This window comes from Neoarius graeffei, chromosome 19, assembly GCF_027579695.1.
Source record: "Neoarius graeffei isolate fNeoGra1 chromosome 19, fNeoGra1.pri, whole genome shotgun sequence".
NCBI classification, from domain to species: Eukaryota; Metazoa; Chordata; class Actinopteri; order Siluriformes; family Ariidae; genus Neoarius; species Neoarius graeffei.
The window spans coordinates 55,455,260-55,473,344 of NC_083587.1; the positions used below are offsets into that span (position 1 = coordinate 55,455,260).

At 41.5% G+C, this 18,085-nt stretch overlaps 1 protein-coding gene across 1 annotated transcript in view; it reads right to left on the bottom strand.

Moving 5' to 3' along the window:
- slc9a1a (solute carrier family 9 member A1a) overlaps positions 1–18,085 on the bottom strand; it is a 137,764-nt gene that overhangs the window by 60,801 nt on the left and 58,878 nt on the right. The window contains exon 2 of the mRNA XM_060900323.1: positions 3,489–3,949. Within this exon, the coding sequence (XP_060756306.1) occupies positions 3,489–3,949 (461 nt within the window). The remainder of the gene's footprint in view (positions 1–3,488; positions 3,950–18,085) is intronic.

Here is an 18,085-nt window from a genome sequence, read left to right on the forward strand (position 1 = left end):
GGTGTTAAAATGCTAACAGACTGGGCACTAACTATAGTATTTACTTTACGGTACACTCTCGGTAGTTTGCTTTCAAAAATCAATCAATCAGTTTAGAGAATCATGCTCTGTTTTTTCAACCCTCTTCACTACAAAAAAAATTATATACATGTCTTAGGAAATGAAAATCTCTTGAATAGTTGAAACGATCTAGCATTTCGTCTTAGAAGAATACAAGACATCAATTCTGAGATTATTAAACCTAGTTCTAGATCGCAACCAACTTATTCTAAGAGGTCTTATCAAGTAAAAATACCTGTCCATGCAGCAAGATCATTTCACTAGAATTAAAGTAAAACTTTCTCCGCAAATTCAATTTTCAGATTTGGTTCAACATACTCAATCAGCAAAGCTGGTGTTGCTTAAAGTGCATATCCCGGACCAAATTCATTTTGGGGTTTTTTTATATGAAAAGTATGCCCCTTTACACACTCATCCAGAAGGGTAATTTTGCACAAGGCTATCTGTCTACAGCAGAAAAAAAAAAAAATAAAACGCATCTGGAAAAATCCCAAGGGAGTCTGGAGCCAGATTCGTGACGTCACCTGCGGAAGCGCCAGCAGGCTGCGCGAGCTTTGCACGGTTTCAGTGCACAGCCTGTGTAGACCAAGCGCTCCCATTTCTCCCTCATTGTCTGTTTTTTTGAAAACGATGAGTACTAATCCCATCAAGACTGGTGTTGCTACACCCTCCTACGATACATCTGTTAACCATTTTAATAATTACATGATAACGTTGAAGAAATTTGCAGAAAACCACCAGGTCGTTTTCTCATAAACAAACCAGCGCTGACGTAGGATTCAGAAGGAGGCGTCCTGCAGATGACGTCACGAAAATCAGTGTTTGCCAGGAAATCCAAATGGCAAGTTTTTTCAGAGGCGGACCAATTCGCCTCAAACGGCTCGATTTCAACTGAATTTTTCTGGTATTGCGCAAGGTAAAAAAATTGCACAAAATGTGACCGATATTTGACCAAAGTTTAATATAAAATACGAGAATTACATTGATCTTGCTCCTGAATTTACCCATGATATGCACTTTCAGTCTTACACACACACACACACACACACACTGATTCACTAAGACACTGATTCGATTCGCAATTCAGATTCTTCGATTGGATTCTGCAACTAAATATAAAGGACAAACAAACCTCAGATTTTAAACTTCAACAAAATCTTATTGAAATTCATCTGGAAAGATCAAAACGTTCCAAACGCTGACTAAAGAACAGGATACACAAGTGTAAAATGCTTAAAACAAAACAAACCAAGTCAAATTTTGGCAGCTTGAACTGATGAACTCCTGAGCACCGAGCAGTGAGTATCAGTCAGTCATTCTTGCTCACAAACACTTTCCTCTTCAAAGAGAGTTATTTCATATTTACATATATTCAGAACAGTTCATTCAGTACTGTCCGTACACTCGTAACTCCGCAACATGTAAAACTGTTTTGTGACTTTGGCTCTAAACTCTAACTGATACCAGGTAAATCAGTCAGTTTTAACTCTCGCCGCATATCTGGTTTTACTACTTTCGTAACACTTTCAGTTTTCAATTCGGCAGCATTTACTTCGTTCACATCCATGTTACATTTTCGCTTTAAATGATTTGCGAGGTTTGTAGCTGACCCTCCCAGTACTTCACAGCAACATAACATGTGCGGCACGTCGTGATGTCCTTCGTGTCTTCTCGAAACACAAAATCTAGCCAAACTTAAGATGAGACGAAGGATCTTTAAAGGAACAGTCCACCGTACTTCCATAATGAAATATGCTCTTATCTGAATTGAGACGAGCTGCTCCATACCTCTCCGAGCTTTGCGCGACCTCCCAGCCAGTCAGACGCAGTCAGACACGCTGTCACTCCTGTTAGCAATGTAGCTAGGCTCAGCATGGCCAATGGTATTTTTGGGGGCTGTAGTTAGATGCGACCAAACTCTTCCGCGTTTTTCCTGTTTACATAGGTTTATATGACCAGTGATATGAAACAAGTTCAGTTACACAAATTGAAACGTAGCGATTTTCTATGCTATGGAAAGTCCGCACTATAATGACAGGCGTACTAACACCTTCTGCGCGCTTCGACAGCGCATTGATATCTGAGCTCCGTATCAATGCGCTGCCAAAGCGTGCAGGTGTTAGTACGCCTGTCATTATAGTGCAGACTTTCCATAGCATAGAAAATCGCTACGTTTCAATTTGTGTAACTGAACTTTTTTTATATCACTGGTCATATAAACCTATGTAACCAGGAAAAACGCAGAAGAGTTTGGTCGCATCTAACTACAGCCCCAAAAAATACCATTGGCCATGCTGAGCCTAGCTACATTGCTAACAGGAGTGACAGCGCGTCTGACTGCGTCTGACTGACTGGGAGGTCGCGCAAAGCTCGGAGAGGTACGGAGCAGCTCGTCTCAATTCAGATAAGAGCATATTTCATTATGGAAGTACGGTGGACTGTTCCTTTAAGCTTGGCTTCCGCCATTTTGGCACTGCCATGTAAAGTGTCGGCCACTCTGATTGGACAAGAGCAAGGACCCAAACTGATCAAATTGCATGTTTTATTTAGAAGCAAAGCTGTGCGCTATTCTGGCCAAATCGCTTTCTTGCATCGATTTAACAATGCAAGTGTAATGGTTGCGCAGTAAGTGGGTTTATAAAAATCAGTAAAAATTGAAATTAAAAAATGTTACCTAATCGAACTGAAAATACAGCTACATGGATCGATAATCGGTACGGCAGGTATGAACTTTATTTTCGGTGCACCGTGGTGAATCGGTGCAGCCCTACTACACACACACTACATAACTTTAGCCCAGAATGTTGATCATATTTTCAAGCACGGTTGATTTCCTTGGTGATGAATCAGATCATTTGAAACCCCTCAGTAACTAAGCACCGAGTACAGTGATGAGAAACAGCCAATCGGAGCATGAAATTAAATCAAATTCATTTTGCTTTCAGGCACAGTTAATCACCATTTGTGTGAGGGCGGGGCAAAATGTAAGCAGAACAATTTTTTTTATTCTATCCACATTTTCTGGATATGAGCATCCATGTGCTCCGACTGGCTACTCTACTACTAGACTATCAACTCGTGTACTGCGAGTAGAGAAAAACAAAATGGCGGCGCATGTTGCTGAACCAACTGAGGATGAAATAATTCAAACACCCTCCCCCCCAAAAAGGCAACAAAATATGGAATAAAGCGCATTTAGGCTTTTTTTTTTTAAAAGGTAATTTTGCACATGTGGACACTGAAGAAAGTTTGCGATCTGTAATGTCAAGTAAATAAAATTCAGAGCTCCCCCCACACACACACTATGGAATATGGTATCCTGGCTGGCACTTCCTTCCTGAAGCTCAAGCTTTTTTAGATAAATAATTACTGACAGGTAAATTGTATAATACAGCAGTGGTCCCATTGGGGAACCTTGAGGTACTCACCACTGTGACGGCATCATTAAGCAACGACTCGCCAAACACGAGAATGTGCAGAAGCTCGTTGATATGAATCTCCTCAAACACTGCCAGGACGGCTACAGGATCCACAGCGGAAACAATGGCACCGAACAGCAAGCAGGGCAGCAAAGTCACGGTTTCCAGGTTAGCACCCTTGATCTGACATATGCCGTACAGCAGGCCACCAATGAAGAAAGAGTTCCACAGAGTGCCCACCACCGCGAACATCAGGATGGTGCCCAGGTTCTCCATGAAGGGCCTTATGGGTAAGAAGTAGCCGGCGTCCAGGATGATTGGAGGGAGGAGACAAAGGAAGAAGAGATTGGACTCGAGTACAGGGGGACTCTTACCCAGGAGCTTGATGAGCCCGCCCACTACAAGGCCCACCGAAATCAGCAGACAACTCTCGGGAACGATCGAGGACAACTGCGGGACTAAGTGAAACCCTGAAAGAGAGAGAAAAATAAATAAATAAAATAAATTAAGAATGCAGGTAGCATCTCTGGGCTGCATTTATGTTCCTAATCAAAACACCTCATTTGTTAAGCGACACGAGCGGCGGTCTTTTAAAAAAAAAAAAAAAAAAAAAAAAAAAAAAAAGTGGCCAAATTTAAAGACGGCATATTTTTCAAAAGAAAGCAATCCCATAATTCTGTTCACCACATGGGAATTTGGTGAAAATTATTTTTTTAAATAAATAAATTTCAAAAAGTTAACCTTATGTTCTGAAAAAGTCAATATAACAAAAAAAAAAAAAAAACCATTTCCTTTTTTAAAAGGCCCATTATTAAAAATACCAAAGTAAATTGATTTCAAGCAGGCAAAAGGTTATTTATAAAGCCTTAACGATTCTTTTAAAACCTACTTAATTATTAATACACCCCTACAGAAGTGAGACATACAGAAGAGCGTGGGCAGCGACTCCACATCTGTCAAATCATCTTTATTGCCACACGAGGAAAACTGTGCCCATCAACCTGAACGCAGGTCTTGCACAGATTTATGAAGCTCGCTGGGATAATTCATGGTCTTTGCGGCTAAGCAGAAAGCTCAACACAAAGCACCACGATTCTCTAACAGAAGCATGCAATAGAAGCCGTTTTAGTGACTTAAAAAAAAAAAAAAAAAAGGAGAAAAAACCCACAAAAATGCACACTAGCAAGAAACCAAAGGCATCTTAAATTTGCTTTCTATTGATCTTTGGCTCTTAATGAATGTGTCAGTCAGTCACATTACTTGCGCTGGAAGCAAAAAGTCAATTTCGACAGCACTCTAATTCAGCTTCCATTCAAACCACACAAATCCACACAAACGCAGCTGCTCGACCGCAGTTAGCATACAAGCATTTAACCCCCACACACACACACTCCCCAAACCAATGCTCTCTCACACACACACACACGCTCTCACTGTGTTTACACATTTCTGCATTTATCATCAATAGATAGCTAGAGATCACATTCATTCTGGAGTAATCCTTTTAGAAGAGGATTATTTTTCATTTGCAATCTCCCCCCCCACACACATTCACTTTGTCTGGTGTGAAGAATTATGGGACTGTCCTTTTCTGCAAGGACAAAGAAAATCCTCAATACCTCCTGCCACTCAGTTATTTAACCTTAATGGTTTCTCATGTCCATTTTTCCCCGAGCAAATTTGAAAAACTGATTTTAATTTGTTCGCTAGATGGTTTGATTCATTTGATTCATGCTGCACAAAGTAAAAGGAGCCTAAAAGCAATTTTCCTGAAGGACACATGAGAGGGATTGAGGTCATACATGGAAAAGGAGTACTATGAAGTCTGTTCAGGTAGGCAGAACCCGGGCAGAAAGTTTCTCTTAACGTTGTCGCAGCTATAAAGCAGCCGATCCCCTGATTTGTCTTGCCAAAAAATTAATTAATTAATTAAATAAATAAATAAATAAAGCTTGTTCCTAAGAAACTTGTATTTGGACTTTCTCATGGCAGACAACTTTACATCCGATTGTTACAAAGCGGACAACCTTCCATAAACAAACACGTCAGAAAATCAAACGTTAATATGCTTCGATTACATGGAGTTCTTACTATAAAATGCACCATAAATGTATTTGAATGCATGCATTAATTCAAAACCCATGTTGGATAAACGTTTCAGCATGTTCGAGTTTACTTCTGTTGCTCTGTTGAATCGGGGTCACTTCTCGTTTTTGAGGAATTCGCTGAGAAGGCTGGATGAAGAAAATCTGTCCGTTTTTATTCCCGAACTTGAAAAAAGTAGAAAATACCACACACTATGCAGCTTTCATACATCTTTTCCATTTCTATGTGGGGTTGATGTTGAGAGATTGAGCCAAGTGTTAAAGGTCCCACCAGTGGCCCAATCAGTAACCCAGAGCCTTAACCCACTGAGCCACCACTGCCCAGTCTACAGTCTGCGTAAAAATGGCTTTCGTATAAAAATGGTGACGATCAACAATTTATTTACACATTTCACAAACGATATTAGAGTCCTCAGTCTCTGATGTGGAGTACTTAATAACTGAACAGATGTGTTGCCTCAGGACTCATTTCCAGCCTGCTGGAACGCCTGACAACATGGCCAAGTATTTGGGATGTCAGAAACCAAAATCACGTCACCATTTATTTAAACAAAAAAACATTTTCCAACATGGCAACAATAAAATACAGCTGTCAGGTAGAAATGGGTTTATCAGCTTATTTAAAACAAAAGTGCTCAGAGAGCAAAATATCCCCCGCTGGCAACTCTGCCATAACTCTGGTAAAATGCGACTGAATTGAACGAAATTACAGCCTGCGCATTACCAATATAGAACAAAGAATCCTGTCAAGTTTCATGAAATTCCTCCAAAAATTGAGAGAGGAGTTGATCTCAATGTGAGCACCCTTCCCGGGACAGAAATCACCATAACATAATCCCCCTTCAGGCCTTTCAGCCAGCGGGGAATATTTAAAATAAAAATTAAAAAAAAATAAATAAATAAAAAAAAAAAAAAAAAGAGGGAAGTTGATTTCAGAAAGCAAGCACACCTTGATGAAATTGCCAAAGTTTGTTAATAATCAAGGGCATAACTCTGGGAAAATTTGCCCAAACTGAACAAAAATTTCAATACGCGTATAACCGTCATATAACAAAGCCTTTTGCCAAGTTTGGTGAAATTCCTCCACAAATTGCGAGAGGAGTTGATTTCAGAAGAACGTACACCCTTGTGAAATTGTCAGTTATTTAATCAAGGGTCAAACCTCTGGGAAAATTTTCACAAACAAAATTAAAATCGCAATCTGCGTATTACCGTCATATAACAAGGCCTTTTACCAAGCTTCAAGAAATTCGTCCAAAAAATTGAGAGAGGAGTCGATGTCAGAAGGCGAGCGCACCTTCATGAAATTGTCAAAAGTACAAGGTTGTTAATCAAGAACCACAACTATGGTAAAATGTGACCGAATTGAACATTACAACATGTATTACAGACATAAGAAAGAATCCTGCCAAGTTTTGTGAAATTCCTCCAAAAATCGTGAGAGGAATTGATTTGAGAAGGTGAGCACCCTTTCCTGGAACAGACGGACAGATGAACAGACAGAAATCGCCACGACAATCCCCTTCGGGCCTTTTGGCCAGCAGGGGATTAAAAAAAAAAACTATTCATTTTTAAACCATTATCTATTTTGGTACATCTCCTTTCTTTCACCCTCTGAACAAATGTGGCTTGTTTGAATGTGATTCCAAATAACATTTCAAAACGGTTCTCTCCATAGTGATATGAGGTAACATTTACAAAATAAATCAATCAATCAAAATGTGGGCACTAGGTTTGGGAACCACATCTGGGTACCAGAATTTGCATTCGGAACACTGCGATATCAAATTGACCAATAATCATAAAGTGCAATATCAGCACACCTCTATTTTTGTGATGAAATTCTGCAGTATGTGGAAAGCTACCAAGTTCTATAAATCACGCTTAGACGGTGCAGTCTGCACAACACTTGGCGTCAACGTGAGGTCGATCCTACTTTGTTCAAAAGGGGTGAAACGGTCTGTAAACGCAGCACGCAGGAACGTGAAATATTTAAAGCCGTGTGGTGGGGTGATGCACAGGGAAGAGACATTCCAGAGGCGAGACGAAGAGACCCAGCCAACATGTTATCCCCTTAGCAACCTACACACACACACACACACACACACACACACACACACACACACACACAGAGAACGCTTGATTAACACCGGGTCATTAGCAGATCGTAAATGCCAAGGGAGGGGGGAAATCCATGCTTCTAATGAGGTTTCTCAGCTGTCATGGTGAGAGCTCACCATAGGCTGAGCTGTGCAGCCGTTTTACATGGCCAATTCTCAAAAAACACAACCTATAAATTTTATACTAACCCATGCTAAACAAAATTGTTTTGAGAAGCAATTTTGTACATTTCTGTGGAATTCGTCAACGGTTAGCGGTTTCCCGGGGCGGGCCCGGCACACGTGCGGTCCATATATGGAAGTTAAATCGAGAAAATCAAAATTTACCACCAAAAATGTAGCAATTCTTATTGGTCAGACATCGAAACGAGGTTTGAATGGAAGCAAAATACTACGAGTTTTGAGAGCTTTACCAGCGAAGCTCGGCAGGTTTAGAAGGAGTAGGTCATGTGCTTAGATAGTAAATATCTTCGCGAGATTTTTGATCATACAAGCACGATAAACATAGGAATGTGTAAAGTTTGTCTACGTGCCCACTGTCAAATAATATATAGTTTTAAAATGACCTAAATTAGATGAAACAAAACTTGTCACCTTCCTCAGTCACACCGGACTCTGAGCCGAGAGCCCACTTCCACATTCATAAAAGACGGTTCCCATGGTAACGGCATGATGATCACTTTCACGCGTTCGGTTTCGATTGGTTTCTCTTTCGCCAAGATTTACATCTTAAAATAGTACTTTTCATAAACTACCATTATTGAAATTTTGTATTGTACAGTATTTACAGGAAAATTTCCTTTCATTTGTAACTTAATTTCACTTTTTAACTCCTCTTTATTGCACTTAACAGAATCAAAATGATTCAACATTTTATGATGCAACATTTGCATTGTGTATTTCGTAAAATCAAAACTTGTTAAAAGGTATTCTATCTATCTATCTATCTATCTATCTATCTTCAGAGTCGGCGGAATCTCATTTGTTCTCTTTTACCCCTTTTCCACCAAATCAGTTCCAGGGCTGGTTCGGAGCCAGTGCTGGTGCTGGTTCACAACTCGTTCAACTTGCGAGCCAGCTGAGAACCAGTTTGCTTTTCCATCGCTCACGGTGCCACGTCATTACGTCGCTGTATACGTCAGTTACGTCGCTACGTTTGCTTAAACCTTGGCGCGAATATCGAAGCAAAAACAACACGGAAGAAGCAGCAGCAACAATAATAAATAACTTCGCGTTTGTGCAGCTGCGGCTTCTCGCCGCTTAAAAACGGCGATCTTTCGCGGTCTTGTTATCGTTGTTGGTCTTAACAACTCCGCCCCCCCGCTGACGTAAGCGGTTCTTTCCTCTGGCCCAGCAGAGAGTTGGTGCTAGCCTGGAACCGGTTTTTCTGGCCCCAGAGCCAGTTCTTTGTCAGTGGAAACAGAAAACCCGGTTCCAAACTAAGCACTGGCCCCGAACCAGCCCTGGAACTGCTTTGGTGGAAAAGGGGCAATAGTTATATTTAGTACAACCAGTTGCGACCAAGTTACACTCCCTACTTTCAGAAAAACACTCCCAACCTTCCCAATCCTGGTTAAACCCCTGGAGTTCGCTAATGTTTTATACCAGCTTCTTCACTCACTGTAACATGTTATACTCATAGGACTTAAGGGATGAGATGAAGTCCATTCTTAAAATCAGGACTGGTGATGCATCACAGGACCATTACTGCAATACTGTCAGGAGACTCAGCCAAGTTTTGTTCAGGACGAAGAAGCACAATCCGTGTTAATATTTGCACAAGACTAGCTTAAAAGCAATCAATCAATCAGGTATTCAAGGAATAACACAATGACGAGGTTTGTTTTTTAGAGGAGAAAGGAAATCAACTAAAACTCAAGAGCTGTCCATTATGTGACTATTGTCACCATTTTCCCATGGGCAACATTACAAAGGAAAACCAGAACATCAAGGACGTAGCAGCTCATCTGGCCTGCCATCAAAAACAACCATGACTATCAAAACAAACAGAACTGAAATGTGAATGCATGCGAGGACCAACCTCCACGACTAATGGTTTACAACAGGAAAAGCAACAAAGGACTAAATTTTGTTTCCCAAGGGAAGATCAACCCAAAACATCAATCAGAACTGAATTCGGATGATAGAGGAGATACAATTCTACTCAGAAGAAAAATTTGTTAAGTTGACCTAAGAACTAGTTAGCAAAACGAAAAAGACAATACAATGACCAAGTGCTGTGCAGAAGGTCTATTTCTTTCAAATATAAACAATCCGAACTGAAATCCATTGAGCACTGAGGGAGGAAACACGATTTAACTGAAAGTTGTAAACAAACTGTTTACAAGGAAAAAACTCAGACAAACGACCAAGTTTTGCTCTCCGAAGGAAGCTCTACCCAAAACATTGATCAGAACTGAAATCGGGTGAGAACTGCAAGAGAAGATACCATTCTAGTGAAAAATCCGAAAACTTAAGGTGACCTGATTAGCAATTCATCTCATCTCATCTCATTATCTCTAGCCGCTTTATCCTGTTCTACAGGGTCGCAGGCAAGCTGGAGCCTATCCCAGCTGACTACGGACGAAAGGCGGGGTACACCCTGGACAAGTCGCCAGGTCATCACAGGGCTGACACATAGACAACCATTCACACTCACATTTCACACCTACGGTCAATTTAGAGTCACCAGTTAACCTAACCTGCATGTCTTTGGACTGTGGGGGAAACCGGAGCACCCGGAGGAAACCCACGCGGACACAGGGAGAACATGCAAACTCCGCACAGAAAGGCCCTCGCCGGCCATGGGGTTCGAACCCAGGACCTTCTTGCTGTGAGGCGACAGCGCTAACAACTACACCACCGTGCCGGCCTGATTAGCAATTCGTTAGCAAAAAATTTACCAATACAATGACCAAGTTTTGTGCAGAAGGTCTAGCTCTTTCAAACAAATCAGAACTGATGGACATGTGATTTAACTGAAAATAAAGAAAGTTATAAAACAACAGGGAAAAAAAACGACTAAAGTTATGTTCCTCAAGGGAAGATCAACCCAAAACATCGATCAGAACTGAAATCGGATGAGAAATGAAAGAGAGAAGATACAATTCTAGAGAGAGGCCTGGAAATTGCTGGGTTTCAGTCATGTGACTTTTCTTCGCGGTTTAACGGAAGTGAATAGCTGGTGGTCTTGCTAAAAGCTTGCTTCACTTCAGAGGGTGTGTACATGTTGTATTATCTTGGACATCAGCTCACTGCAGTTTGCTTCATACTTCCTTTCATTTGCAGCTTTGTCAAAGACTCGAGTTTCAGTGATGGTGTCTGAAGCACGGTGTTAATACTTCACAAACCAAATAAGGATTTTTGTTTAAGTGAAGTATTGCTGGGTTTCAGGTCACATGACTTTTTTTCACAGTTTTACCAGAAGTGAAACAGCTGGTGGTCTAAACAGCTGCCGTAGTGCGAACAACTAGCGAGAAGTTATCAGAGTACGCTAATAATCTAGAAGCCACTGCTCGCTTTAGACATGTTCAGCAGATTGCTATGTGCAATGGAATCCAGTCTGGGAAAGAAGGATGTGTCATACGATCTCAAACTACCCTTCAGTCGAGTTCCCCGACATCTTGAACTATTTGGTGTTGCAGACGTCCTTCTACACCGCAAAACACATGAAAGCGTGGAAGAGTGTGGAGGCTTACAACTTTTTTTTTGTATGTGGCTGGGTAAAGGACCTCGCCATCAAGTCACTGCCGAATGAATCCTGGATTGTTTTTGCTTGTGTAAGTATGTTTAAAGCTTTTCGTTCGCATCTTTACAATGAAGCGCTGCAAGTTGAAGTGTAAACAAACAGTTGGCTTGATTCTCACTTGTGTTGGCTCTTATCTCTCAGGTAAATCATTCAAAAAGATAATCAGAAACCCCTTTAAAGACCTGGATCTTAGTTAAACAAGACGGAGAAGTGATCACGGCGCATTGTAACTGTACGGCTGGGGAAGAATTTTGTCGCGACCTTCATGTGTATGGACTTTGAGGAGTAAACAAAGAAACAGCTGGGGAATTTAGCGCTTCGTGACAAAAAAAAAAAAAAAAGTTCCATAAAATAACGACACCTAGCAAGAAAAGTGCCTGGAAAACACCAAGGACAGAGCTGAGAGGGAGATACAAACCTTTCACCAAGGGATCACTGCAAACTCGAGCGAGCATGCTTCGATTTCAAACTCGGCTCCCTTCGATTTCAGTGAGAGGTTTGAAAGCCACCTTTCTTGACGTCTTTTTGTGAAATCCTGTGTTCGTTCACCCTTTATTCATTCAGGAACTTCAGTTTCACAGTTCGATTCATTCAAACAACGCAAGCGTAAGGCATTTTTCCATGCGAACAATGCACCTTCTCCGTACAAACGCTTTGTCAACTGAGCTTTGGTAGACCACCAGCTAAAGTTTTGAATAACTAATGAGGCGGATGTGACGTCACGTGAAACCCAGAGATCGTGTCAATTTGGCCCAATTACAAACTTGTTAGCAAAAAATTTGACAAAAAACAGCGACCAAGTTTTGCACAGACTGACGAGTTCTTTCAAACAAAACAATCGGAACGGAAATCCGTGGAGAACTGATAGCGGAGAAACGATTTAACTGAATTGTGGATGACCGACACCATGCCGTGACAACAGCTCATCAGCCTTATGGCCAGATGAGCTAATGAAAGAACATGAAAGGAAATACTGGTTGGGAAGATGCAGGCAGTAACGACTGTCTGTTCTGCAAAGAGAACTGTATGTACAATGAAAAGACCTGTCAGTACAAGATAATTGCCACTGAAGTTGTTTTTTTTTTAACCTCCCCCACACTCTTTTGGTGTATTACATAGCGATTTAAAAAAAAAAAAAAATTGCAATTGGCTTTTTATCCATTTATAGTTACATTTAAAATGTTGTACAAGGTCAACAAACCAAGCTAATTTCTGTCTTCATGTGCGTTTTAGTAGCCGTAAGCAATTATTCACTCATCACCACTTCTTTTTTTCTTGATGTTAAGATAAAATACAGCTCGTCATGTTAACAAGGAAATCCAATCTCCATTTTAAGAGAGGAACTTTCCCATTGCAACTTTACCCTCTGCCTGTTACACACTTACTGTAACAAGAACTACTGGTTATACTGTGAGAAAAATTAAGCACTTTGACCAATCGGAATTGAGAACTCAACAGTGCTGTGATGCAAAGCTCATTACTGCCAGTAATAAACTACATCAAGCTTTCACGTGCAGGACTACAGGGCCATCTTAGCAGAGCAGTGAATCGTATCTGAAACGCCATTCCACACAAATTAAACCTTTCCAGGCTGGCAGCTCGTCTTAAATGGCAAAGCTGAAATGATTATTTCTCACCGAGGACCATTATTACTGGCAAGAGTCTTTAAAGGAACAGTCCACCATACTTCCATAATGAAATATGCTCTTATCTGAATTGAGACGAGCTGCTCCGTACCTCTCCGAGCTTTGCGCGACCTCCCAGTCAGTCAGACGCAGTCAGACGCGCTGTCACTCCTGTTAGCAATGTAGCTAGGCTCAGTATGGCCAATGGTATTTTTGGGGGCTGTAGTTAGATGCGACCAAACTCTTCCGCGTTTTTCCTGTTTACATAGGTTTATATGACCAGTGATATGAAACGAGTTCAGTTACACGAATTGAAACGTAGCGATTTTCTATGCTATGGAAAGTCCGCACTATAATGACAGGCGTACTAACACCTTCTGCGCGCTTCGACAGCGCATTGATACTGAGCTCCGTATCAAATCACTACGTTTCAATTTGTGTAACTGAACTTGTTTCATATCACTGGTCATATAAACCTATGTAAACAGGAAAAACACGGAAGAGTTTGGTCGCATCTAACTACAGCCCCAAAAAATACCATTGGCCATACTGAGCCTAGCTACATTGCTAACAGGAGTGACAGCACGTCTGACTGCGTCTGACTGACTGGGAGGTCACGCAAAGCTCGGAGAGGTACGGAGCAGCTCGTCTCAATTCAGATAAGAGCATATTTCATTATGGAAATACGGTGGACTGTTCCTTTAAGGCACTTTTTTCCAGCCTTAAAACAGTCACTTTGCTGTGAAAGCGTTGCTCTGTTACGCAAGTCAAGTTACACGATATGGACAAAAGTATGCGGACAACTAACACCCATACATGGCCCTTTCCCAAACCATGGCCACAGTCAATGTTTTTGGATGCTGTAACACCAGAGTCTAAGTGGCCATGTTGTCTATAAGGATTTTATCTATAGAATGCTCGCACACCGCAATGGAGATCAAGATAAATGTTGTGCCTTCTTCATTAGTCATTAAGGGTCTGTTCCAAGTGTAGCTAATGGAACAGATCAATCAGGCCTCAGTGCTGAAGAGGCAAGGCTTCGTATTTGTACCAAAACAGAAGCGACAAGCTTCAGGACATCGAAACAGAATTCATCTGAATGTTTATGAAAATGCGTGGAAAAGGACATTGTTAATATTCCCCGCAGATCACTTCTGCCCGAAGTACGTTTCTGGCTCGGCTCCAAGGACACCGATGCGTGTACACAGTGTTCGGAGACCATAAACACAATCCCAGCTGCTGTCTCAAGACTGATTAAATACATCTGATATTTTATAAGGGACTCCCTTCGGGAAGACTGAACCACTGTGGAACAAACTCAGTGTCCCAGGTCAGCCCGAGCACTCAAAGTCCCACGATGCCACAGACATCTATGAGGACAATCATGGGCTCATGTATGCAGAAGAGGGCAGATAGCGCTTTCCTCGATGCAATATGCCCAATGCAGAAGTTCAGAAAAATGTAGTGGCTGGATTTATACATGTTCGAAAAAGCACACATTAGCCTTCATCCTCCCTTTGTTAAGGGTGTCGTGTGATTAGCAAGAGCTAGGTAGCAGGTGGGAACTGGCAAACAAGCAGTTATTTTAGGATGACGAACCATTTTAGCAAGCAGTGACATGGTAGGTTGGAATGCACCTAAAAGCTGTTTGCCAACCGACATTAAACAGAACAACAAAACAAGTACGCAGTGACCACACTAGACAATGAACGTGCTCGGGTACTGGATAGATTGCCTAGCGCGAGTACACACTCAGCAAACACACTCCGCAAACACACACAAAAAAGGGTGTGCTGAGAACCAGTTGGATTGCAACCAAGATCCTGAATGTCGTGGCCAGAAGAGTGTACAAATAAGACGCTCCATCATATCCCACACAAACTGATTGTTGTTTAAAGCTTAAAGGAGAACTGAAGGCAATTTAAAATCAAAATTCTATTTCTCATTTTATTAAATATCGGAATTATTTTTGATCGCCATTTTGTCACTGCTATAGCGAATTATGAGCGTTTGAAATATTCTACATAATAAATATCAGTCCATATGTCAAAGCGATGGCCGTAAACGAGATTCGTTGAGACCTGTGCGAGACATCGTAGGACGGAAGTAAAACGTACAGCGGAAATCAAAGTGACCGACATCTGCCAACGTTATCCAAAGACGCGCGCGCCCTCTTTCGAATGCTGATGTAATCAAGCCGGAAGTTGTTTGTTTTGATAGCAATCAGGAAAGTTTGAAAAAAAGTAGGCAGTACTCGTCATTTAAACTCGTTTTTGTGCAATATTTTGTTTGGAAAACAGTTTTCAAAATGGCAGCACTGACACCTGGCTGACACTTCACATTTCGAAGTCTCGCACAAGTCTCGTGAAGATCGCGCGGATAAGCGGCACCTGCCGTGGACCAAACGAACTAAATTCAACACGGCTAAAAACCGAATAGGCCGATAAGTCTCATCTCATTATCTCTAGCCGCTTTATCCTTCTACAGGGTCGCAGGCAAGCTGGAGCCCATCTCAGCTGACTACAGGTGAAAGGCGGGGTACACCCTGGACAAGTCGCCAGGTCATCACAGGGCTAGGCCGATAAGTATAATATTTAATTGCAATTAGTTGCCAATACGAGTCACGATAAGGTTACTAAAACCGAAAATGTAATTGAATAACACTTTAAGAAATAAAGCAAGTTTAAAAATGACTTCAGTTCTCCTTTAACTACTTTAGTAGTAGTTTCTGCAAGACTGACTAACCGCTCCCCAGCCATTAGGACACTGAACTCACTCCGCATGCTGCTCCCATTCCCTCCTCTAGAGCAGCCTCTCTCAACCGTGGGGTGCCGTCTGGCTTCGTTTGGGGTGCCGTCTGGCTTCGTTAGGGGTGCCGTCAAAAAATTATATATTCTAACATTGAAATAAATAAAATGAATTAAAATTCCGTTACACTAATGCAGATCATCGCCACCTCATGCATCATCAAAATTTGTCTCACGGCCCCCCTTTCCCATGTCACAACATCACTGCCGGGGTCAGCGTGACTGCGTATATTTTATATGGGGGTGCCTTGAGAATTTGCATACTTCTGAAGGGTGCCATGACTGAAAAAAAGATTGAGAAATGCTGCTCTAGAGGACTTTGAGATGGCACAATTGTGCGCTCAAAATCTCAAATACACTCCAAGTACCGGAACTGAAAAGTACGATCAGCTTGCAAATTTCACTGCACGAAAAGCACCATTTTTAGAAATGTTCGCTTTTTGATGTGTTTTGTTTTTACATGCGACTTATTTTACTCAGACTTGTGGAGAACGACGACGTGTTGCTTCTACGTATGCAAAGAAAGATGTATATTTAAAAGTGGCCGTAAACTTGATTCTCCGATTCGGATTTAGTCTTGCAGCCCCAGTGCAATTCTAAAGTGGCAAATTTCAGACTGCAGCTGTAACTTGGTGATGGAGGCAAGAAGAAAATCATGTACAGCTGAAGAATTTCTTTTAGTTAATTGATAAGCAATGTTGCAGCTAAAAGAAAAACCTCAGAAGTACTTGCACACTTAACAGCATTCTGAAATGCTTCTTTGCTCTATGTAGGTCACCATTACACTAAGCTCGGCCAGGACGCTCACCTTTTCTGAGATTCAAGCCATGAATCCGATCAGCCGTTTTACTTGTGCCCACCATTTGCAATGTAAATGCGTTTGCAAAGCGTGTTGCTTTTGGTATGGCTCTTGTTCAGTGCAAAAACCATGATCACTGCAGACATGTGGAAAACACTGTCAGTAGACACGAGGTGTATCTGTATTTGACGTTTTTGTACGTATGGGTACGAAGAGTTATGGACATTTTCTGCAAACCTGCCCACTTTGTCTTATGATTTCCTCAAAATAATCATCTGGTTGCCTGGGATTTCTATAGTTAATTCATACTATAATTTTAGATGTTAAAAGGAATGGGACATGAAATGTTATTGAAAAATTAAAATGTTTAATACATCATGGGCTAGTAGGCCTGTCGCGATATTCGATATAGACCCCTTTCACATGACGTCACCATGCCGCAAGATTTTGTTAGGCACCATACTGGAAGACCAAGTACATGCACTCACAATATAAAACAAAGTACGAGCGAGAGTAAAGTGACACGATGGATGATAATTCTGGTTATGTGAGTACATTACCAGCTGCAGAAAGGGCACGGTATGTGGAGAAACTCGCTGTGATTGATGGGTTTGACCCATATGATAAGACTCGCGGCAAGGGAGAATGGAAACATCAGGAGGACCTGACACCAATTCTGCCATCTGTTTGCTACCCAGACATTGTAAACTATTTGTTGTTTACACCCAGTGCCTACACTCAGTGTTCGAACTATGCCGATATTTTCGGGGGGCCCCTTTTTTTTCCCTTGGGGGTGTGCGCTTGCGCTTGTCTCGGAGCGCGGATCTCCAAACACATGAGAAGCCTATCTTACGCACATATCACGCGGACTCCACACCTCCACACACGCATCGCGTCTGAAGTCATAACTCATCAGGGGAAATCGTGTCCGCATTGGCATGTTCAAAAAACAACCTCGCGTCAGTGATACCACACGCAAGGAAAAAAAAAAAAAAAAAAAAAAGTCAGGCTACTCAACAACCAACCTGGCAGCAGCGAGCAAGCCCCAAACCATCCTAAATTATTATTATTATTAAATTGTAGAAGTCTGGGAGGCTTGCTCCTCATACAGTTATCAACTTGGGGCCAATTTAGCATGTTTTAAATCTGAATTTCTTGCGTTTGCTTACCTCAAAGTGTCCGCAGATCATGCACAGACTTATCCATTATATCCACAGTTTTTTGCCAAGTCTCACACAGGTTTCTTTCAAGTCTACTGTTGGGCCAATAAATCAAATAAAACAGCTCAGATTTGTTTAAGTCGTTTGCCACTCCACTTTATTCTCGTGGGTTCACATACCGCTGCCGTTATTATCCCCTTATCACGAGTTTGTTGGTCTTCCAAAATGGCGCAGGGTCTGTT